The 24,085-nt window shown below is 38.3% G+C and overlaps 1 protein-coding gene across 1 annotated transcript; it reads left to right on the forward strand.

Moving 5' to 3' along the window:
• Positions 1–38: 38 nt before the first annotated feature.
• VSX2 (visual system homeobox 2) lies at positions 39–23,245 on the forward strand. Its single transcript, XM_015819380.1, has 5 exons — positions 39–495; positions 1,733–1,817; positions 5,783–5,906; positions 20,403–20,583; positions 22,914–23,245. Exons 1-5 carry the CDS (start codon positions 39–41, stop codon positions 23,243–23,245), a joined length of 1,179 nt encoding a protein of 392 aa, XP_015674866.1.
• The last annotated feature ends 840 nt before the right edge of the window (positions 23,246–24,085 follow it).

The raw sequence follows: 24,085 nt of genomic DNA on the forward strand, positions 1-24,085 counted from the left end.
AGCATTCCCCGGAGCGGGCACAAGGGACCAGTCACAGCATGACGGGCAAAGCGGGGGACGCGCTGGCCCACAGCCTGCCCGGCAAACCCCAACCCCCCGAAGGCGCGCCTCCTCCTATGCCGGCCTCCGGTTCTAACGGGGCAGGGGCTGTAGTAGGGGGCTGTGCCGCGGGGGCCAAGCCTAGCTCGGGCCCTACAGCACCGCGCTGCACCGGCTTCGGCATTCAGGAAATCTTGGGCTTGAACAAGGAGCCGCCTTCCCAACCTCGCGCCGCCCTGGACTCCTTACCCGCCGGGCACCTGCTGGCGGCCCGCTCCGTCCTCAGCCCAGGCGGGGTGGGCAGCGTGGGCATGGGCTTGCTGAGCACCGGCAGCCTCCCGGGTTTCTACGCGCAGCCCACTTTCCTGGAGGTATTGGCCGACCCGCCCAGCGTACACCTGCAGCCGCTGGGCAGAGCCCCCGCGCAGCTAGACACCAGCCAGACGGCCAGCTCAGGTAGAGCTCTTGTGGCGGAAGAGAGCAGTGGGGAGGAGGGCCCTGGGCCCGGGAGGAAGCTGGGAGACACTGGGAATCGCTATCCCGGGCGGTGAGATCTCTGCCCTTGACAAGGCAAGGTGCTGCGAACCACTCCAGACAGACCAGTCTATTGCAGCTGATCCCGAAGCGGCGATCGCTGCGCCCCAGCCTCTCCGGCAGGGTTTACGAGTCTCCCCGATGCAAGGGATGCTCGATCTCATTTCAGACCTTCCCGATTTTGTCAGACGTGAGCGATTTTCGGCTAAGCGCCTTGCAGTCACACAGTGCATCAAAATAAAATTAACAACACCGAGAGATAAAATGGTGAGAAGTAGCGGTGTAGGAACCAAACCTTGCTCAAAGTACTCTTCCGCCTTTTGTAGACCAAAAAAAAAAAAAAAAAATGCAGCCGCGGTGCGGCTTGAATTACCCTAAAAAGTCCCATATGTAGTAAAGGGCGCTAGGATAATAAGCATGCATCATTTGATGTCTTAAAGTTTAAACCAAAACAGTATAAAGAGAAATGCAGTAACGGCAAGCATTAAAAATAACACAACGCTCCGGGAAATTGTTAAACAGGAGAGAGAGGCGCCGTGGTTAATGTAGGGATCCTAACAAGAAAATGCCCCGCTGCTTTATTCTGTTCCCTTTTCCCAAAGTCCAGAGTTTTCTTTTCCCAACCTGTAAATACAGGGAAGGCTAGAGGAATAAAAAGCTCCCCGAAAGATTTATTTCCTGCCTATCGAATGTAAAAGATTCTCTCCCTCTTCCACATAACTTTTGATTTCCCCGTCTAGCTCGTTCTTTCCATTTTGTTTAGTATTTTTTTTTTAAAAAAAATCCTAATGATTGACAAACGAAATCTCAGGGTGGGAGAAATTTGAAAAGAAAAGAAAATCTGATTTGAAAAGAAAACTAGAGGCCAGGCCTAGGAGGGAGAAAAGATGCGGGGGAAAAAAGTAGCTAGAAGAGAGCGAGGCATCCATCCTCCCGGCTGGAAGGGTTTGCGGGGCGCCCTCCCAGGAAAGAGAAATCCGATCAAACGAAATCCTCCCCCACGAAAGCCCCGATCCGAGAAAGTTCGGACGAGGCCTGCGGGGTGACAGCCGGGCGTGTTCCTCGGAGCGGGCGGGGGAAAGCTCCCCACCCCCCCATCACCCCCCACCCCCCCCAAAGAAGCAGCCCCTCTCCATCGCTCCCGCCTTTCTGTCTTCAGATTCCGAAGATGTTTCCTCCACGGACAGAAAAATGTCGAAATCGACCTTAAACCAGAGTAAGAAGCGGAAGAAGAGGCGGCACAGGTAAGGCAACCTTCTTTTCAAGGCCGAGGTTTGCGCTCTGGGGCAGCAGGACTAGTCTCCCCCCCCCCCCCCAACCGGTCCTTGGACTTGCCGCCCGCCCGGTGCGCTGGCCGGGGTTTTGTTGGCGGGCCGCTTCCCTCTCTGGGCCTTGCAGATCTGGGTCTTGCCTGCCCCGCATCCCGCCAGGTTCAGGTCTTCTCGTTGTGGGGGCGGTGGGGAGGGCGGGAGAGCGACGAGCCAGCAAGGTTCCTGCACGTAGCGTCACGTCCTCTGCCAATAGATCCTGAGCGATCCCTTGGTCTTCAGGTTTTACTCTGAAGCACAATTCCCAAGAAGACGGAGACTGCGTTAAGGGGCTAGAGATTTTCTCCACGCCAAGCCAAGCGTCGTATGTATTTTGTTCTCCCAACTTTTATTTGTGGAACCATCAAATCCAAATAATCTCAAAGGGGATCTTCCTATTTCTGGCTGATCTCTAGCTCTTCTCTTTCACAGCTGCCGGAGGGAGCTGTCCAAAGGGTTCCCCCTGTACACTTTTCTTTCCACAAAGCCATTCAGGGCTGGGAATAAATCGAAGAAATCAGTATGCTAGAGCAGTTTACAAACCAAACCATTGCTTTACCCAACCAGATCGGTTTCTAATTCGCGTTTAATTTTTCTGCAAGTGCTTGGTTTCTCAACAAGGGCATCCCTGATTTATCAAGATTTTCTTTTGTCTGTAAAACAACTTTAATTCCTCCTTCCCATTTGGCAAGGATGCTGAAACTTTTTTGTGTGATTAGTAATAAAATACAACGTCTGAGGTGACAGGAATTGTAACCCAACCCATCTGGAGAATTCTAGATGGGAGAAAAAAATACCTGAAAATATTCCTGAACAGTTTGGAGACTGAAAAACACACCACTTTACAGTAAAGCTGGGGGAATCACCCAAAGAAAAGTCTGCTCCCTTTCTTACTGATTCAGACTCCAAGAAGGACCTTGCCATTTTGTTCTCTCTCCCCCCTCCCCCCCTTGCACAGGTGATCAACAGAACGAAAACCATTGTAGGGCCCATTTTGCGTATTAGTTCTGTTTTGTGTATTCAGCAGCAAGTCCACCTAGACCTGATTTGGGAAGATTAAGTTTGCTAATGGGCAGAATATCTGGCTGTAATGAAAAAAGAAAGAAAAAAGAAAGAAAGAATGGTTTATTTGCTTTGAGAATTACAACAACTGAAATTGCAACAAATAATTCTCAGTTTTATTGATACATGAACAAATGAGAGCAAGAACTTTTCAGTGAATCGGGCCAATATGCAGGGATATTTTTGCTATGTAGTAGATCAATGTTAGAATTCTTGCAGGTTTTATATTTGCATCTAGAATGAATTGTTTCAGAAATTTGAGAATTTTAGTGTTGAATATGATAATAATTCTATAATTTGCAAAATGCAATATTTTTTTAAAAAAGACAATGTCTTCAGGAAATGCCCCAAAATTAGTGGCAATGTGGAGGGGAACTACACCTCTCTATATCCTGAGCAAGAAAGGAGAGGTTAGTTATTACCGGTAGTACTATTGTTTTTACAGAGAATCTGAAAGAATCTGTTACAAACAAATTTTAAGACTACATTTCAAAAGCGTGGATTTTGCCTGTATTTTTGACAGGAATTCTATCTACCCTCAAAAGGAGTGGATAAATTTTAAAATAAAAATCCTGCCACTGTTCTTGGGTCCCAAAATAATGCACAATAAGAGAAGCAATTTGTTTTGAGAAAAAGGCAGTGAGGCATTGCAAAAGCTTGCTCCATCTAGATAGGTGATCATTCTGGGAGAGCAAGAGGCGGTTGGGACACACCAGAACACAGATTTGATAGCAGAAGGAGCCCCTCATAATGTTAGTATTATTAAGCTGATGGAAGTGTTTAACATGTACATGTTAGGAGGTAATTCAGATATCTCTTGACAATGCTCTTGGGAAATATGTAAATATTTAAAAATCAATGCTTAATCTTTAGAATCTTGGCTTTGATTTTTTTTCTTTTTGAAGCAGTTTTTTATCAGAAGGTTGATTTCATATTATTTTCAATTTGTTTATATGCTTGTGTGTGTGCGCTTAGGCACATGCAGACAAGCTTTTATATAGAAATGAAAAATATTGAAATGCAGTTGGCTTCCATGGTAGGTTAATCTCATAACCAGAGAATTTTCTGTGCTTCAGAAATTCATCAGAATGTTTATTCAGATTTGGAGCACAACATGATCCATACATTTTCACCTCTGCAAATATCTCTCATCCCCTTCTGGAGTTGTGCTTTCAATTCCAGGGGCTTTTTTTATGCCTAAAGTGAGGAGAACTCCTAATTCGGGCTATTGAGATTTCGAAGAAGCATATCTTTACTATGAAATTATTTTGAAACAGTAGAATCATAGGGTGAGAAGCTAAGCTAAATTCCTGAAGATAGGTGTTCTTACATTGTAAAGTGTTTGGAGTATATTCTTTACAAACAAAATATTAGCAAATGAGGAAGATTTGGATTTTCCAAATGTTAGGAAAGGAGATAAAAAGGGTGATGTTACATCATCAGTAACACATTGGTTATTCTACTCTGCCAATTAAGGATTGGAAGTAAAATAATTTCTTTTAAAAACATTAATGTGAACAATATTTTGCAACAGAAAAAGCAGAAAAATAAATAGATGGACTTTGTTCTTGAAAACTTAAATATTATCATAAAGTCTGTTGTTCTGGTGTCTGGTTACAGATAAGGAAAGTCCACATTTCTCCATTTCACAGAATTTAACTGGATCCATAGTGATGGAGTTGGTGGAATCTTCTTGTTAGATTTTGTTGCAGCACTATGGAATTCTTAATGAATGTTAATGCCACATTTCACAAAAAGAAATGATGATAATTCTAATTTGGAAGTCTTTTTAATCCATACCTATTATTAATTCAGCTGCTTCTATAGTACCTGGAACTAAATTGTGCCCCTTATTTTCAACACAATGCGAAATTTTTGTTTGAAAAAAACACAAAGCTGAATTAATTAATAAGAAATCTAAAGACCAATAGGAGTAGCTTTTTTATTTGATAACACCGTACCTTTTACATATAGGTACTAAATTTAATTTCTAAATTTAGACTAAAACCCATTTATTTGGGTGCAAGCTCACTAACATTCACATTGGAATGTTTAGGATCACAGCATAGATGAGCAAAACCAGATTCTATTTACTATCTCAGAGAAGAGTTATCTAAGAAGAGAAATGGTATGAAGGAACCCACACTATAAATGATACCTATTCAGAATTAGAGGTAATATAGGATAGTATATTGGTAAATGTATCTCTCCTCTCATGTTTTTCTGGAAAAGCTGGGCAGATATTTTAGATTTCTCCTCCAATTCTTAAAGAAAATAACGTCTTTGTTTTCATATAATTAATGATTAATTCCTCTTAGAGGGCAGGGCAAAAAGCAATGGGTAGAAGCTTGTCAGAGGGAGACCCAACCTGGAACTAAGGAGAAATTTCTTAATAGTGAAAGCAATTAGTTAATGGAACAACTTGCTTCCTGGAGTTCGGGGTACTTCATTGCTGGAGGTTTTGAAGAAAAGACTGGACAGCCATTTGTCTGAGATAGAATAAGGACTCCTGCCTTGGGCAAGGGTTTGGACTAGAGGACCTCCAAGGTCCCTTTCAGCCCTATAATTCTATTTCCATAATAATTACATCTTTGCTACTCTCTCCACGTTGATGTTAGAGTGCAATCTAAGTCCATTTGTTTCAATAGTAATCCTTTACATCTTCATTTTTTTCCTTTACAGTAAATAGGAAGACCCAATATACTTTCCTTGGCATTCTTCGTCCTAAGAAGAACTCTTTTGTATAATGTATTCACGTTCTTATTTTTTCCTTTGCTGCTGTGCTTTTTAAGGTTTTTTTTCTTTTAACTTTTTTCATCAGTGAATTTTATTCCATTTAGGACAATCTTCACATCCTACCAGCTGGAGGAACTGGAAAAAGCGTTCAACGAAGCCCATTATCCTGACGTTTATGCAAGAGAAATGCTGGCTATGAAAACAGAACTTCCTGAAGATAGGATACAGGTAATTATATTGCTGTGAAATTCAGTCATTCCATGTCATAACTACTCACTATTTTTTTTTCAACATACTTTGCTTTCTTTGAAAAGACTGATATACTCTGTAAGACAAGTCTTCTCTCATTTGATGCCAGTGAATTTGATAATGTGGGCTGCTGGATTATTATAATACAACATATTTGGAAAGGTACAAGGTTCGGAAAGGTTGTTTTAAAGGGCTGTCTTGTAACTGATTCATCCCAAATCTCAAAGATAATGTTGAATTGGTGTGCTTTCTTGTGTGCCTAAGCCTGCACTAATTGTTCTAGCTTTTATTAGTTAGATATTTTATATAAGAGGATGCAATTGTTTTTGCATGCTGAAGATTAACAAAATGTTGAAAGAAGTGTAGTTTTCTATAAGACTTCATCAGGATTCAGGATGTATGACAACTTCTGTAATTGCAAGGCTTTTAATCCAAATGTAATAAAAGTTGTCCAAAACGGTTATAAATCAGGATCAAGAGAATAATAAACAATCAGGAAAACTTAGGAATATTCAAGGTGTAGTAGTACTTAGTATAGTTGGATCATCTTGGAAAATAGGCCTTCATAAGATGGAGAGTTGGGACTGTGTTCTTCATGTTAGCTGTCTTGACATTGAGAAAAGTTAGTACTGCAACTAGATGGCACTTTTCACATCCAGAGCTCACAGACCCAGTTGCAATGGGAATAGAATGCTGATGATACTGGAAGTAATGTAGTGAAGTCTTAGAACTCAGAATCTTTCTAGGCCCACATATGAAAGAACACCTAAGAGAAGTGAGAACTACTGGCTGTGATAGGAAATCATGCCTAAAGTGACCTTAGGAGCAAAGAATTGGTTAATACTTTGGATCTTCACTAAATTCCCCCTTTTAAATACTGTATTTTTAATTATTTTTGTAGAAAAGTTTACTGAAGAGTAGAATTCATTATTTCCAAACTACTAAGTTTACTTCTTAATTTCCTCTGGAGAGACATATTATGTTAAAAAAATTAACATAAATGTTCATAAACATATGAATTTGTCATAATTGTTCATGATGGAAACAACGATTCATTCAGATTTTGTAAGTTTTAGAGGTGTTCATAAACAGCCGAATATCAAGTAATTTAGAATAATCAGAGATTACAGTTTTCATATAGCAGTGTAGTTGCTTTATGAAATAATGGTTGATGAACAAAAAGGCTCAGCTCCATTACATTTTGAACCAGTTTTCAGATGTCATCATGTTATAACAGCATTCAACACTTGATTTCTATACTTATTTTGTTTCACTAACAATGTAAACGATTTAAACTATAAATATTACACCACACAGCTCGATGTTATAAAGATTGTATAAAATGAAGCTGATATATTGTGGGAAAGTCTTGTGGTGCAGTTGTGTAATGGGATGGATCTGCCCTACTTAAATTTTATATAAGAATACATAACTTTGTTAGCATATCTTACTCCATCTTTCAATGCAGTTATAGCAATGGGATAGATTGAGCTTTCAGGCATCAATAGAACTGAAATATAGGTAAACCTGTGATCTTCTGCATGCAAAAGACAATTCTCTGTTATTGAGCTATGATTCCTTCTACCTTGTTCTTTGCAAAGGAATTACTTTATCAAGAAATTATTTAAAAAATGAATAACATGGCCCTGGACAGCCCCACAGATTTTTTATAAAAAATAAAAATAAAGGAAGTTTGTTATTTATATACAGTACATTAACAAAATTATATATTTTATATGCAGCCCAAGACAATTCCTCTTCATTCATTGTGGCCCAGGCAAGCCAAAAAGTTGGACAACTATACTATATACAGTCTGAACCATAACTGGCTAAGCAAGACTAAGAGTTATGTTCTAGACATCTTCTAGGCATTATTTCATGAGGGTTTCCCCATTAAGTATTAGTATAGCATTGGCCTTTTTTATTAGAATAACTATGTGAAGACTACAACAATTTCCTGTTCTTTACAATTGCATTCTTCATCTATTTGCATATATATTCTGCCACCCTTCTGCCCATTATATTTTGGGATCTCATCTTCCTATAGCATCCCCCAATTCAATGTGTAACCAAGCTATAAAACTGTTTACTTAAATTATGCACGATAAATCATCCCTTCTCCAGCTCTTTAATCATTTGATTGCTCTTTACTGAACTTCCTTCAGTTTGTCAGTCTACCTGGTAACAAGACATCAAGTGTGCAATGCAATATACCAAGAATGGAAAATGGAAGTGGAGGGAAGAACTCTATCCTTGAAGGCCGTTGCTATTATTGATATTATTATTGGCTTACATCAGTTCAGATTCTAATATCAGAAATCAGATTTTGGTTCATGCTCTTTATACAGCATTAACACTTGCTGTTTTTGGTTACTTCCGATGACTCATGATAGAACTCTTTAACGTTTTTGGCCTATTTGGAATTTTGAGAGAATGGTGTGGGTTGCTATGCCTGTGGTGCATAGCGAGGTTGCTTGCCCAATCACAGGAACATGGAGCAGGGCATAGATCTGTGATGGTCATGTTTTTGTCATCCCAGTGAAGATTGTAGATTTACAGCTACGGGGACTGTGATCCAGAAGATAAGCAGTAATCCCAGAACATTTGTATTGGCTTCTGAGAGGCTTTCAAGTTAATGCTGTATTTTGTGATAATGTTGTAAATTACTGGGAGGAAATTACTTTTACCCAATTCTCAATTGTTAAGTTGCAGTGTTGGAGAAAAATACATTTTATCTGAGCTAGCTTTCCAGTATTTTTAGCCCCAATATGCTTTAGGTAACTGTAAGGTCCTTCCTTGTAGACACTGATTTAACAATCTTAGTGCTGAGCAAACAGTCTTGTATCACAAGATACATAGGATACATAATTAGGCCTCCCTAATAGTGATTTTTCTAGGTCCTTCCTCTCAAGGAAGACCTGTCTGAGCTCTGTTGTCAGGTGAGATTATTTTTAATGAGTCCAATAAAATCTGGAGAATGTGGATGCTAGACTCTATGTATGATACATTTGTTTTATTCTTTCTGAGGTATTTTAATTGACAATGATATTTAATTTCACACTGTATTTTTTAATTTTGCAGTACTATGTTTGATAGTCAATATTATGGATGGGATATTACTTCAGAAATTAGAACAAGCAAAAAGGTACCTCTTGGTTTATAGTCATGGGCATGTCTATGTGTGAATCATAGATTAGCTCCAAAGAAATTTCTTTAGACTGAGAATCAATTCAGGGAATTACTTGTAAATCAGGTTTTACTAATTCTCATACCAAGGAAGACAATGCATTACTGATTCAGAAACTCTGGGGTGGGTAATAATTGGCAGAAAATATGGCAGACTCTTTTAGCATTTCCCCCTTGATACAGTTCATGTATGTTTGACTGCCTGAGGAGCAAATATAATCCAATCTTTAGAACTGAGACAGGAATGTTAGATTGTTAGGCAGGAGTGCAAATTATTAGTTTTTAAATTATTCATATTATATTTTAAGGCTAAGGTAAAATGTAATATTTGGGGGATTTTCTACTTTTGCTAAAATGACCTGATTGGCTTTGAGCAATGATCCACTAATCCAAATATTCTAAATATCCAAATATTTATCCACTAATCCAAATATTCTGATTTCATTGCAATACCATATCAAGAAGAGATACATATTTAACTTTAGGAAAAATACAGTACTTGGACTTTTACAACTGGATGTTTTTGTTCTTCACTGTTACATGTTTTCACCTAGTATAACCTCTTGTTTTCTTCAAACATGTATTTTCTTTCATCTATTATTCTTCAGGATACTACTTGTATTCATCTGATTTGGTTAATAATAAATCCATCTTCATGTTAGTAAGTGAATCATATTTTAAAGTTTTACACCCAAACTCACTTTTTTCTTCATTAGGTAATTTCTTCCATTATTCTAGGCCTGATATCAAACTTTGGTGTTTCTCACCCAGGTTTCTTTCATTATCAAAGCAAGGTACCAATATTACCAATGAACCTCAAAAAATAATAATAATCAAGAATTATGCTACAATGTATCTAATATTTTGGTGATATCATTTGTAATAAATGAATCTGTGTAAATTACTGTTTTGATGTCAAATGTTAACTAGAATTGCCACAAGTGAATTTTGGATATACCAGTTTCAATTAAATGATGCTTTCTAGGTTTATACCTAGAGGCATAACTGGCAGGAAAGGTTTAGTCAACCTTGGCTCTTTTATGACTCGTGGACTTCAACTCCCAGAATTCCTGAGCCAGCATGGCTGGCTCAGGAATTCTGGGAGTTGAAGTCCACGAGTCATAAAAGAGCCAAGGTTGACTACCCCTGGTTTAAACCATAGTGCATAGTGCTGTACTAATACTAGCTTCTCTGTGCTTCTGCAAAGCAGCAGGAAGGAGAGCAGCTATCTGTTTTGTGATCAGCCATGCAGACCATGCGCCTCTTTTCCTATACTCATTTAACTTCATATCTTTTTATAGGGTCATAGAAAATGATAGCAGAGTAAATATTGTAAATAACCTTGATGCAGCATATGAATAGGGAGACACAATGTATTTCCTGGTTTATTATACTTCTTCAGATCTCTGAAATAACACTTCAAACTGCATATTTTCTAAACAAATCTAAATCTGAGCAGATGGGAAGGTTTGGAAACCACACATCTGAAAAATGTCTCATTTAAACTGATGTGTTTTCTTAAATGAGAAATGAAAATAACTGGATACCTTTTACTAAGCAAGATAATTCTGAATAAGTAGGTTGCTTCTGTGAAAATCCAATAACCTGTTGTCGAAACTCTCCCAAAGTGCTGAGATGTTAATTTTAATAAGCACAGTCTCTACAATGTGTGTGTTTGTGTGTATTTGACAACAGATTAGGCAAAACTAGACCTATTGAATTAAAATTTGAGTATCAGTTTTATCATTACGTTATAATTTCCAGAAAGAAACAAACGAAATCTGACCCAAAATGTTTCAGTCTAAAAAAATGTACATATTTGTATACACATATACACTCAGACCATATACTGAAGATAAAAAGATCAAATCATAAGAGAAAGGTCAGTTGGCTAATTATGAGAGAAGAGTTTTAAACTATGTACTACAACAGCTATAAGAGGAAATTATAAAAGGGCTTTGTTTCTGAAGAATCTGAATATGAAAGTATTAAATTGAGCCAAAGAGTCAAGCTGGAAATCCATCATATGTATCAGTTACCCTGTTGCTTGGCAGGTTTTCCGCCAGTGTAACCTTGGAGCTGCTGAATTTCTTCAATTTCTAAATGGGAAGATGGTTTTCAGCGGAGGATTTATGGACTCCAGGATGAGCTCCTCTTTCACTGGTTTTGATTGGCTCCTTTATTAACCAAGAATCCCCAGGAATCGAAATGATAGAAGAGATGCCTTGAGTGCTGGTGGAAAAAGAAAAGCAAACTTGGCTGAGCAGTTACGAACTCAAGCTCAATCCCACACAGTAATAGAAGTGTTTCTATTTCTACTCCTTTATTGCTTAGGTGACTTTGTCTGAGAGTGTCCAACACCATTTTAAAACTCCTGCCTGGGTACTGTGACTGTTTCACATGGTATTTTGCCCATAACATCGTTCAGATTTGAGAATCTTTGCTGCTAATGGACTCTGTTTTGGCAAGAAGGGCAAAGTCTTGCAATAAAATGGTTGAAGCAAAAAAGATGAAAGTGCTGTTTGCCCATTCAAGGTTCCTTGCCTTTTGATTGCCCCTGAATAGTTTCCATGACTTGGACAGTCCTCCTGGATGGGCATATAAGGGCTGTGGTCAAGGATGTCTTTGTCCTGCTTCAGCTGGTGCACTAGTTGTGGCCTTACCTGAAGCATGGGGGCCTTGCTGTGGTAGCTCATACCTTCATCACCTCTCATTTAAGCTACACAATATTCAGTATGTGAGAACGCCTGTGAAGTCCACCAGGAAGCTTTAGCTGGATTCAGCAGTTGTTTGAGGGTCCTCATCAACGCAAGTACATTTCACTAGTCTCTGAGCCTTGTATCTTCCAACTGGTCTCAACCAGCCTGTTGAAAATTTATCTTTTTGACATTTAAAGCTTTATGTGATCTGGCAGGGGAGTATTTGCACTATTGCCTTTTATGACCTCCTTTAATCCATTCATCTTCTATAGATGGATGTAGTGAGAAACTCTTTTGGTTCTAGCAGATACAAGTGAACAAGCAAGCAGTTAAAGCAAAAATACAGTCGTTCTTGTAAAGCAAGGGAAAGATCTGACATATTTATTAGTTAGTCCTTGTTTAATGATCAGTTGCTTAACAATTGTTTCAAGTTAGAACAGATTTCAAAAAAAGCTCCTTATGACCTGTCCTGTAAGTTACAACTGCCACCCCTCCCCCTGCAGTCACATGATCACATTTTGGGCACTTGGCAACTGGCTCACCTTTATGATTGGTTGCAGCATCCTGACCACAATTTTTTATGATAGAAGATGGCTAAAAACTCTGCCCACTGAAAATGCTGGATTCACGTAATGACCATATGATTCAGTAAACAACCATGTGATTCATTTAAAAATCATGGTGACTTTTTATGTTAGTTGTAAAAACAATAATAAAATTGAATCTGGGCATGTGGTCCCTTGAGTTTGACTGCAATAACTTATGACTGAAATTCCGGGCTCCATTGTGGTCATTAAGTTGAAGACTACATGTACAAAGGATCTAATGGTGGTCAGACTAGTGAAGGACAGTGGTTTTATATATTTAAGAAGAGACTGGACAACCATTTGTCTGAAATGGTATAGGGTTTTCTGCTTGAGCAGGGGGTTGGACTAGAAGCCCTCCAAGGTCCCATCCAACTCTGTTATTCTCTGTTATTTATAGGATAGGGTTTATAGGAACTTGTTCGAATAAGAGACATTACATAGATTTCAATACAGGAAAGGAAGAGGTAAGTTTCAAAAATAAATGTAAAGAGATTAGAACATGTCAGAACCTCAAGGAAAAAGTTTTCGTATTCCATCCTTAAGAAAAGGATATGAGCTAAATGGATAATTAGTCTGATATTACATAACACGGCGTTTATTTTTCTTATGCTGTTGCTGTCTAGTACTGATCTCCAAAGCTTATTGAGGGAACTACTAGGAAGCACATGGAATTTCCTAATTTATACATGCAAAGGAAAAGTATATACTGTGTAATGAAGGAAGAATTAGGCATTAACTGAATATTCAAACTCCCGAAATCTATGGATTTTATTATATGGTAAAGAAGAACCTGAGAATCCCTGGTGGTGGATCTGAGATCACTGGCTATCAATTTGGTCCTCTGGTGGACAAATTAAGTAAACACATGTCAAAGTCGTATTAATTTTTCTGCTTACCGTAAATGTTCCAAGGATACTGAATGTAATCTTCTACTTATAAGCCAAGAAAGCTGCAGATAATTAATTCTTTTTAAAAATTGGACCACTGATGCATTAAAGAAATCTTAAATCTGTTTATAAACACTGTAAAACTAATCTAAAATAAGCAAGCTAGAAACAATATAAAACAGTATAGCAAATATTAAACATAGAATAAAAATAAAATTATATCAGGAGACAGCAAATGTAAAATTTATTAAAAGAACACAGAAAATACATCACATTAGAAGCTGGTGTCCAGTATTGCAGAGGAGAAATCATTCCAAAATACAGAAATCACAGGAATAAAGGCAAATCTCTAAGTTAGTAAAAAGCAGAAGCTGGAAGCTGCAGTACAGAATATATATTAACCTGGGAGTAAGATTCCTTCATGTACAGAACACATAAAAAGCAATTAGTATTATAACCTGAAAAAAACATAAGATCGTATATCTCCAACTATATACTAAATAAATATAATTAGAAAAATGCTACTAGCAGTCTTCACTTCATCCGGGAATAGCCTCCATTTGTGTTTATAGAATGAAATGCCTATTTAAATTTCAGGAGTAAGCAAAATGAGGATTAATGTATGTGTAATATCTTTGTCTTACAAGAGATGTCTTGTATTTTTGATTATAGCAGAGTGATAAACTGGATTGCTGTAAGAATGAACGTCTGATATAGTTTGCAGTAACAAAGGGTTTGTAAATAATGCAGAAACTCCATATAGCATTTTCTCTAGATTAGATCTATTTCCTAAGGTGTCTTACTAGGACTTCCATTTTGAAGGAGAGTTTGGTAGATGGGGTGGGGCTAATTTTGGAAGGAGATATTAACCACACATATTTATATTTTGGACATTGTTTGCATTGACAAATGGTACCACAATTTTAAAATAGTGCAGTGGGTATTTTTTAAAAAAATTAAAAACTAGTTTTATTCAAGATAGACTTAAGCTTGTCAAAGTGGCAAAAAGGTGTCACTTTTTAAACGGTATACAAGTATTAATTAACCCCAATTCAACAGAAGATCAGTTTTCTTGCAACAGACATTTATCCTTCTAATCTATAGACTTGCTTACTTGCTGGATTTTTTTTTTAAAAAAGCAATATAATTATTTAGTTTCTCTTGCGTACTGATTTTAAACCAGACATCATACCAGTTATATTCATATTACTTTAAATACTTATTGAAGGGGTGTCTATCTGCATGCTATATGTATGTTTATCTGTAGATGCTGACTTTAGTATTAAAACTTTAATTTCCTTTTCATACATTGCAATCTGTCACAATAGATTGGTCATGCAAGATATGAAATCCGTATGTATACATAAAAGTTGGCTTCCAGTACTAAGCAAGGCAGTACTCTAGAATAATTCCTATTCCCAGGAATGAAGTGATATTTTCTATACTTTAGAACATTACCACATAACCCTAAATATGCAACATAGCCTACTGATGTGTAATCATGTCCACTGAATCTCAGTTCATAAATAAGACCTACAGTTAACATTATAGACATTCAAGTTCTGGGGTCATAAAAATGAGGCTAGATTTAAAAACAATAGCTATCAGTAGAAGCTCTTCTAAATATTTTTAAAGGACATAACAAATGCTTGGAATTGGGAGAAACATTTCATCATTCTGACAAGCTCTGGAATCAATTACCTTTTGCTCTGAAATCAGCAGGAAAGTGTACCTGATTCATTCCATCAATGTGGAATTTATCCCTTAATACAGAGAACTTCTCATGTTTGAATTTGTACACTGATGAAACAGGAAAGAAAACATATACCGGTAGTACTGGATAATGTAAAATCTCATTGCATGGAGCCATCTAGCGGACAAGACAAAGACAAGAAGAAATATACCATATGCGAATCTGATCAGGGAGGACTGAGTGAAGATTTCTGTGTGGATATTTCCAGACGAGAAAGCATTTTTATATGAACTGTTTTGTAATGCTCTTATAACATTTTATTTCTATCACCCTATACTCAGATGAGAACACAGAAACATTCAATATAGGTCCATGCAACAAATACATCTAGATTGGCATTTTCAGTTATATTAAAAATAAATCCATTTAAATACACACACATTATATGGAACAATGTAGATACAATGTGCATATAAGCCTGCTTATATATTCAGATTTATTTCACTGTACTTGATATGCATAAAAATATATATCAAATGAAATTTACTACAGTTGCATTTAATTTCTTTATAAACTGTTCATTTGTAATAGTTTGTTAAGCCACATGGTAAATTATATCCTTAAGATTTGTTGTTAAATGCAGAGGTGTATAACAGACTATTCCTCCCTGCTTAGTTCAAAAATGTCTTATTATCACAGTACAATTACACACAATTTTTGCTGTGTATATGAATGAGGCGGGTAAACCAGAATAGGAAAGAATTTTATTTTGAGATCAGAAGGCAGTTTGAAAGGCAGGACTTTTAGGTGTGTGTGTGTGTATAGGTATATATGTGTGTGTGTGTGTGTGTGTATTTAGGTGTATGTGTATATATATAGGTGTGTATGTATATATATTTATGCACAACCACTGTTGCTTACACAAACAGGTTTCTGGGTTGTCTCCAAGCCTCATTTAACTAGATATTACCCTACCCAAGCTCTCTTGGAAATTATTACTACCTGTGATGTCTATCTACCTATTAAGAAAGCCTAATCAGCTTTACCTTAAACTTTGTTACCTTTTTTTACATGAATTCAAAATTGCTCAAAATACTTAAAGTGAGAACTATAGTATAATAAAAGCAATAATTAATTGTAAACATGAGTTCTCAATCAAGGCAATATCCCCCATAAAATCTTTTAATAACTAATATCTCTCCATAATAGGAAAAGGTGTGATATAGCTCATTTCCAATAGTACATTTTTTTGGGACTTCATTAAAAGGCAGCAAAAACTGTAAAATAATTTATTAGTAAGGATATTCTGCCTCAGATATCTTACCCTAGTTAGATCACTATCGTGATCCAAGATTTACAACCAAGTAACATTCTTATAATTCACTCAATCCTTTGCTACTTTATTGACAATTCTAAAATATTTCTGTTCCAAATGGACATAGATTATTTGTGCAATTCAGTACTTTTTAGTATTGGATTTATAAGAATGCTTATTTAGGAATAAGTCTCATCAAATGAATATCAAATGTATTATATGATTAGTGTTGCAAATATCCTTCCTATCGTTATTTAACCCAAGTGCATACATTTTTCGTATGTTCATTGCTGTAAGAAAGGAAATACGTATTTAAATATCAGCATGTAAGGTAAGGGTGATAAAAAAAATACCCCAAAGAAAAAAGTCATAAAGGGATTTTTTATCTGTGTTACTTGCAACTTTCATGTAAGTATAATTAGGTTTGCAACCTTATTTTAATATCCAATTGGCAATGCAATTCAATAATGTATATGTATAGTTATGTATTTTCTTAATCTCAGGAGGCTTTCAATGGGGAGGGTGTTCCTCTCTACGCGGTTCTACTCAAAATCTCCCTCACGAGAATCCCCTTTGAAGTCCCCTCCAGCTACAACCTCCCCTTTCGGGGACTCGTCCTGCTCCACCCTGCCCGATTCCGCTGCCGCCCAGCGGAGTCATCACAGGGTTAAGCTGTCAGCGCTGCAATGTTAAACAGGTGTCAAAGGCGCTTCGATATATCTGCAGATTGAAATCAAATTCTTTGCTGTATAAAAAGATAAATTACCCAGGCGATTCCCGCCTCGGCCCACTCATCAGGACAGCGCCAGACGGAGAGCATTTTTTTTAATGTGCTAACGACCTAATCAAGCAATCAAGTCGGAGAAGATTGCTGAATGACCCCCCGAGCATCCATCTGCCAGCGAGCCCCCACCATTCATTTCCATTCCGCCGGGGACGCTGCGTGCCTTCCCTGGAAAGGAGAGGGAGGAAAGGGAGGGAAACAACAGGAGGGGGGGGGGCTTTAAAAAAAAAACCCTAAACAAATTAACACCCAATTTTCTAGCTTAATTAGTTAAATGAGAAAAAGCTGGTGGCTGCGGTGTGGGGCTATGCTTGCCACTGAAGGGAGGGGTGGCTGTCTCGTGGAGAAGCGAGCGAGAACTTCACCACCGCTGCGGCATTAATTAGCGCGGGTCAATGGCGCCGATCCCCAGGGAGCAGCCGCTTTAATTTCCCGTGGTATTTCAGTGCCTGAGGCCCATCGATTCAAACTGAAATTAACTTATTTTTCAATCAGGCCTGGGCTGCCCCTGGAGCTGACTCTTCCTTTACCTCCTCCTGAATAGACCGCGAGCAATTTTTCATCTCAAAGCTGATGCTTCTCTCTGAGACGGGAAAAAGGCGAGGAGAGAGAAAGTGCGCGCGCCCCCGGGCGATAATAGATATCTGCTAGCGGTAGGCTCGCGGCCTGAATGGTGGAAGCTGGTGCCGTCAACGGGACATGTCTGCACCACCCAAGAGGGTTAAAAAGCAGCCGACATACATAGTATCCCCGTCTCTTTCTCCATCGCCTGATGGCCTCTAGAAGTTTTTCTTGCATTCCCTATATAGTCGAACATGCCTCTCTTTTCCTTTCTCTCTTTCTGACCTCCGTTAAATAGAGGCAAAATCCAGGCCACTTGCACAAAAGGTATAATGAGAATTAATTATAGTCCTGCAGTGAGCCATCAGACTCTGATTATTATACTGTTCAGATGGAAAAGTATGCACAATTTTACTTAGACCTTGTATGAAGTGAAAACTGGGATTGTACTAAGAGTCCATTGGAATTTGCAAATTACATTCAGTTCCATCGCGGGACTGTCATATGAAGTGATTATTTAAACATGAAACAATTCAGTATGAACCAGGACAGAGGATTCATATTGTGCGGTGTTATAATCTTGGCATTACCCTTTGGAAAAGAACAAAGGGATATTAGGGGAAGTTATTTGTCCAATGGCATTCTTTTACCTAATTTTGCAAAAAAAATCAGGTTTTGGCAACCTGCAACAAATTACAATTGCTAGTTGGGGAGGGTATGTGAATGGCAATAAGTCAGAGTCAGGGAGAACAGTGAAATTATGCTTGCTTGATCCTGAATTAACCATCTGTATTTTATATTAGAGAATTATGTGAACTCAGCTGTTACATTTTACTTTCTCATTCAAAGTATTCTGCAAATTGAGTTGAGCAAACCATGCTTCAGTTAATTGTGTCTAACTTCCCATCAAAATACCATGCCCCCATATGCAGCTTTTACCCTGTTCAGTGAAAACTGAGATTATGGCAAGTCGGTTTTCAAATAAATGTAATGAAAATAAAAGCTATATCTAGCTTTATTTGGTGATGGCAGGAAGAGTGAAAAATTGTGCCATAACTGAGAAGTTAAGGAAGGAAGGAAGGAAGGAAGGAAGGAAGGAAGGGAGGGAGGGAGGGAGGGAGGGAGGAAGGAAGGGAGGGAAAGGTTCGGCCTCAGAAAAAGAAACAGTTTTGTGTATTGGCTCCATTCTCAATCAAACCAAGTGGAAGAAAACTCATAATACATGAAACTCAGGCAGTATATGAATATGATCAGACAGTACATGAAAAGCAGCCATCCTTTGTATGCCCTTGATGCAAAGTGGAAAGAAGTTCTATCCTATAATAAGTCAATTTAGGTTTGCCTTTTTTATCCTACCTACTGTACTGTATATTTAAATGTCAGGTGGACAGGCATGGTAAGATAAAGTTGAATAGTATGGTCAGGGCAACATTCACTACACCATTTATTAGCACTTTATAATGTTACTCTCAACCTGATTTTTGGGTAGCACAAGTATGCTCAGATTACTTGAATTTGTTTTTTTAGTATGAGATACCAGAGTTTGTTCATTCACTTTTGTATTTATCTATTTTTGTGAGGCAATGTATCTCTATTCCTGCCTTCAGTATGTCTTCTATTTTTTCACAAAATTCCAACTGCAGTATTTTAAGAAGAATGAATACATCTTGCAGTTGTCATAAAACACATTTCTTCTACCTCAGAGTAGATAACATGCCAAATGCAGCCCCCAGAGTTCCTCTGATTGCAATTGCTGAAATTCAGTGGCATACTTTCTTACCATGTAGAACAGAAAACCTAAAAATGTGCTACATGTCCTAAATTGGGCTTAAGACTGCTTGAAAAAAGAGGGAAAAAATGGTTGAGACTCTTCCACAAACTCTTAGAAAGTCTTTGTCCTGTATAGTCCTAATAATTGTCCTGCACCATGTGGTCATCAACCCTAAAAAAATATTAAATGTGGCTCTCATTCATTAAAAAGTTGTGCACCCCTCTTCAAGTAGATGCAATTTTAAGTCAACTTACAATAATTGATGAAATGTTCTCTCTATATAGCCTATGTAGTAGTTAGTTACATTTAATGTTTTTTGAGAGAGGATTGTATGTATATATGTATGCATAATACTATCATCTTACATACGTTATTTTTACCTAATTCAAATTCAAATCTTTACTACCATTAAAACACCAACAATATTAAACATTTTAAAACATTTCAATAATTATAATTATCAATCATACTTAAATGGTTTGCATATGAAATTACTTTTTGAAGGACTGCTAGTTTTCCCCCTTTAAACAGCTGCTCAGTTTAACTGGATCTTCTTTCACATCTACCAAATTAATGTTCTAATGAATGATATAATTGGCATATAAAGGGATAAACATTCAAAATAATACTTGACAGTGGGGAAAGTTAATTACATTCTGTTTTAGTTAATGTGGACGAGTAATGATTTATTAGCATTAAAGACTATTCTCACTTGTACTTCACCATGACAGAGTCAGGTTCAAAAAACACCAATCTTCCCCCTTGGCCCTACAAACATTGGTTTCATCTCATTCCCAGTCAAAGAATAAAATAGCCTTAAATCATCTTTAGGCATACTAGTTTTAAAGTACAAACAACCCTTCACTGGACTAGTCAGTGCCTTTTATTCTGTTTTACTTATTCATTTATTTAAATTGAACTCATTAGGGTGCAGCAATCACACGTCAAATAAAAATTATACTTTTCTTATTAAACAATCTTCTTTATTGCAGGTTTGGTTTCAGAATCGACGGGCCAAATGGCGAAAGAGAGAAAAATGTTGGGGGAGAAGCAGTGTAATGGCAGAATATGGCCTGTATGGTGCAATGGTGCGTCACTCCATCCCACTGCCAGAATCCATTCTGAAATCAGCCAAGGATGGCATAATGGAATCTTGTGCTCCTTGGTTGTTGGGTAAGCGCTCAGTCTTGAGAACAGATCTATATTTTGATATAGCCAGTGACAGGGTTCTGACAGAGTGGAAGGGAGTAAAAGTAGCATTTCCTATGTGCCCGCTATGTGATTTGGGTTATTAGCCATGCTGGAAGGTAGATAATGGGTCTTTAGGCTAACACACCTGAAAGACCCCTTTCACCTGTTCAGAAAGCTTGTATTGTGTAAAATAGGTAGGGTAGGAAAGGAATATCTGAACATGGATTACTTATAGGCATAAAGCTCGACTATGGCCTCTCTTAAAGGTTGCACAGATCAGCAGGTATGGCTACCAATACTGCTTTTTAATGGAAGGTTTTATTAAACTTTATGGAATTTAAAACCTTTATGTCTAATGCTAATAGTCTGTGTTTTATATTATGCTCCCACAATGTTTTTGCCAAAAACATTCTTCATATTTTCTCAGCAGTTTACCACATGGAAAACTGTTATGGTGAGAATCCCCTGCCAGATGTTCATGCTGGCTGAGAACATAAACTTTTGATAACTTTGAGCAAAAAGTTTGGAAATTCTTTAAAGGTTTTTAGAAGCTTTCTAATTCAGAAAACAGTAATCACAGATCATGGCATAATAAATATGTTTAAGGGTTTGGGTAGATTTATACAAACAAGTTGATCTTGACTTACAACCATTTGTTTAGCGACTATTCAAAGTTACCACAGCATTGAAAAAGAGACTTATGACTGGTCCTTGCACTTATGACTATCAGATGTCCCTACAGTCAAATGATCAAAATTTGAGTATGTCACAACCAGCATGTATTTACGATGGTTGCGGCATCCTGGGTTCATGCAATTGCCATTTCCAATCTTCCTAGTGGCTTCCAACAAACAAAGTCAATGAGGGAAGCTGGATTTGCTTAACAACTGTGTGATTCACTTAACAACTGCCTTGTTTAGCAATGGTTCCAGTCATAAGTTGAGGACTACCAGTGTAAGAAGACCTCTGCTAGATCAGACCAAGAGTCTTTTTAGTCCAGCATTCTTTTTGATGTCTTTGGTAGTTTGCAAACAAATCTTGAAAACAATTGCCTTCTTAAAATTCCAAAATACTTGGCCAGCCTTGGCATTATTTAAAAGACCAGAGGACAAACTTTTATTCACCTCTACTCTTAGGCATTCCTTTCAGGAGCACCCTGGCATGGCAGATTAGTGGCTGGAGTGCAATCTGATCGGTTAGATGGTAATCAGATGAAAAGTCCATTCTCACAATGTTGATTGTGCATAAATTTTTCCCTTCTCCCCTTCCATGTGCCAAGCACTGTGAAGGCTTAGCAGTAAACAAACCCTATATACAAGTAATTTAACTATAACGAATTTGGCTGATAGTTTAAGGCTATTTAAATATAGTAGCCAATTTTCTCATGCCCTTCTGCTTCTTCCTTAGCTTTTCTTTTCTGCTTTTCCAGACTAATTCTTTAAATTTAACACCTGGCTTCTTACAAATGTACTGCTTCATACTTCAGTCTACTAGAAAATGAAAATTGAAAGGACATGGATGGATGGTATATGTTAGGGGGGAAAGCAGCGTGTAGGGGTTTAGCATTTCCCTCATCAAGGTTTTGTTTCACATACAGATTCACTTCTGTATTTGGTGAAATTCTGCAGCCTAATGGAATTAGGGAGTGCTGTGTCTTTGGGGTCCTCTGCCCTAGTCCAGGGATCCCCAACCCCCGGTCCATGGACCAGTAACGGGCTGCGGCATGCCAGCAACCAGTCTGCACAAATAAGCAAAGCCACATCCGCGGGATGCAGGCAGCACACAAAACCATGCACCCTCCGGTCCATGGAAAAACCTTTCTCCACGGAACCGGTCCCTGGTGCCCAAAAGGTTGGGGACCTCTGCCCTAGTCCACTAAACTGCAGGGATAACAAGTTTTGTCGTTTTGCTGCCTTAGAAATCTATATGTTTCTTTATAAACATAGATTTCTTTTGTAACTCTGCTTTCAGCTCTATTAAAGGACAATTCATCCCCACAAAGGATGCTTCTTCCTCCTCCAATCTAAAATATTCAGATTTGACATCAGGGTTCAGACACAAAGATAAATACATATAGGTGGAACACTGGTGTAAGTTTCTCCTCAAGCCTGGCTGTTCTTATTAGAGAATTGGCTGGAGGTCTTCCTCATGCAGGGCCCCTTCATTGGGCTCTCTGTGTGACTGCTGTTTGAAGCAAGGCTTTCTGCTTTTCCTTAATTCTGGCCTTTCTTTATCTTTACTGTTTTCAGTTCAAGATGGCTTTCCCATGCCCAGGCGCTTTTCTAAACCCGAATACCAACAATTCTTTTTAGGGATGCACAAAAAGTCTCTGGAGGCAGCGGCTGAGGCAGGAAGGAAGCCGGAGATGGAACGCCAGGCCCTGCCCAAGCTTGACAAGAGTGACAAGGAAGAAAGGGGGGCAGATTCCAAAACTACCATTTCCCAGGAGGAACTCAGAGAGAACAGCATTGCTGCCCTCAGGGCCAAAGCTCAGGAGCATAGCACCAAAGTCCTGGGGACCATCCCTGGAGATCCTCCTACCCCAGTCAGGAAGCCAGAAAAAGAGGAAGAGGCAGCCACGGCAGAGGATGATCGGCAAATGGAGAAATCAGATTTATTACAAGAGGATGAAAAACTGGTTTAGAAGGAAGGGATGATGGGAAATCAGCCATCTTCTTGAAGACTGACTCATCTAGTAGCTTCAGCCTCCTCTCAGACTAATGGGGTCCTCCCTGTAGTCCCTACTCACCTGGAGGGTGGATCCACTTGGTCTCTATACATTTCAGGAAATCACAGGCTAAGGCCATGTTGTGTTGGGTGTGTTCAGAGACTGATTCCCTCAGGAGCATATTGCCCCTGCGATCTTTGTGCTCAGGAGCCCTTGGGCTCTGCCTCCCTCCATTTCAAGCAGGGAGAGGGAGGTGGACATTGAATACTTTCACAGTTTATTAAATCATTATTGCCTTCCCCCACCTGCTATTCAGCCTCCATTATTCCATTATCACTTCCTCTTTAAAAATAGTCATCTCATTATCTAGATTCACACTTTGTGATAAACCATGTTTTATTTTAACCGTGATTTTTTTTGAGTAGGCTTCAATGTTTAGTTTTGCTGTCACATTTAATCCATATACCTTAGTTTACAAATCACAATGTTTGGTACAGACAACATACTAAGCCAAAGCAAACAAACGATACAATGGCTTACCATGCTGTCTGTGCTCAATCATTATATTCAGTGATCAAAATAAGTATCTTTCTGCTTGACTTGATCAGGTTGTTACCTTTCTCAGAAGAGAATTAAAAGGCTTAATTATGCATATTTATATTTTCATTTCAAACTGCCCATTGCCTGGCATTAAGGCTATATAATAAAGGAACCATTCTTTTCCAAAAATCGACCCGAAATTTAAAATTGATCAGGTGGCAACCCTACCTCATACTGAGTGTGTTCCTGATTATAGTATCAGCATCATTGATTTAA

Source organism: Protobothrops mucrosquamatus, unplaced genomic scaffold, assembly GCF_001527695.2.
Source record: "Protobothrops mucrosquamatus isolate PMUCROS unplaced genomic scaffold, P.Mucros_1.0 scaffold908, whole genome shotgun sequence".
In the NCBI taxonomy this organism is placed as follows: domain Eukaryota; kingdom Metazoa; phylum Chordata; class Lepidosauria; order Squamata; family Viperidae; genus Protobothrops; species Protobothrops mucrosquamatus.

What these genes read in the sequence shown, in the direction of transcription:
- VSX2 (XM_015819380.1), top strand. Translation starts at nt 39, where the DNA reads ATGACGGGCAAAGCGGGGGACGCGCTGGCCCACAGCCTGCCCGGCAAA. An exon ending in CGGAAGAAGAGGCGGCACAG is followed by an intron (nt 1,818 to 5,782) that starts GTAAGGCAACCT and finishes TATTCCATTTAG; the next exon opens with GACAATCTTCACATCCTACC. An exon ending in TTGTGCTCCTTGGTTGTTGG is followed by an intron (nt 20,584 to 22,913) that starts GTAAGCGCTCAG and finishes AATTCTTTTTAG; the next exon opens with GGATGCACAAAAAGTCTCTG.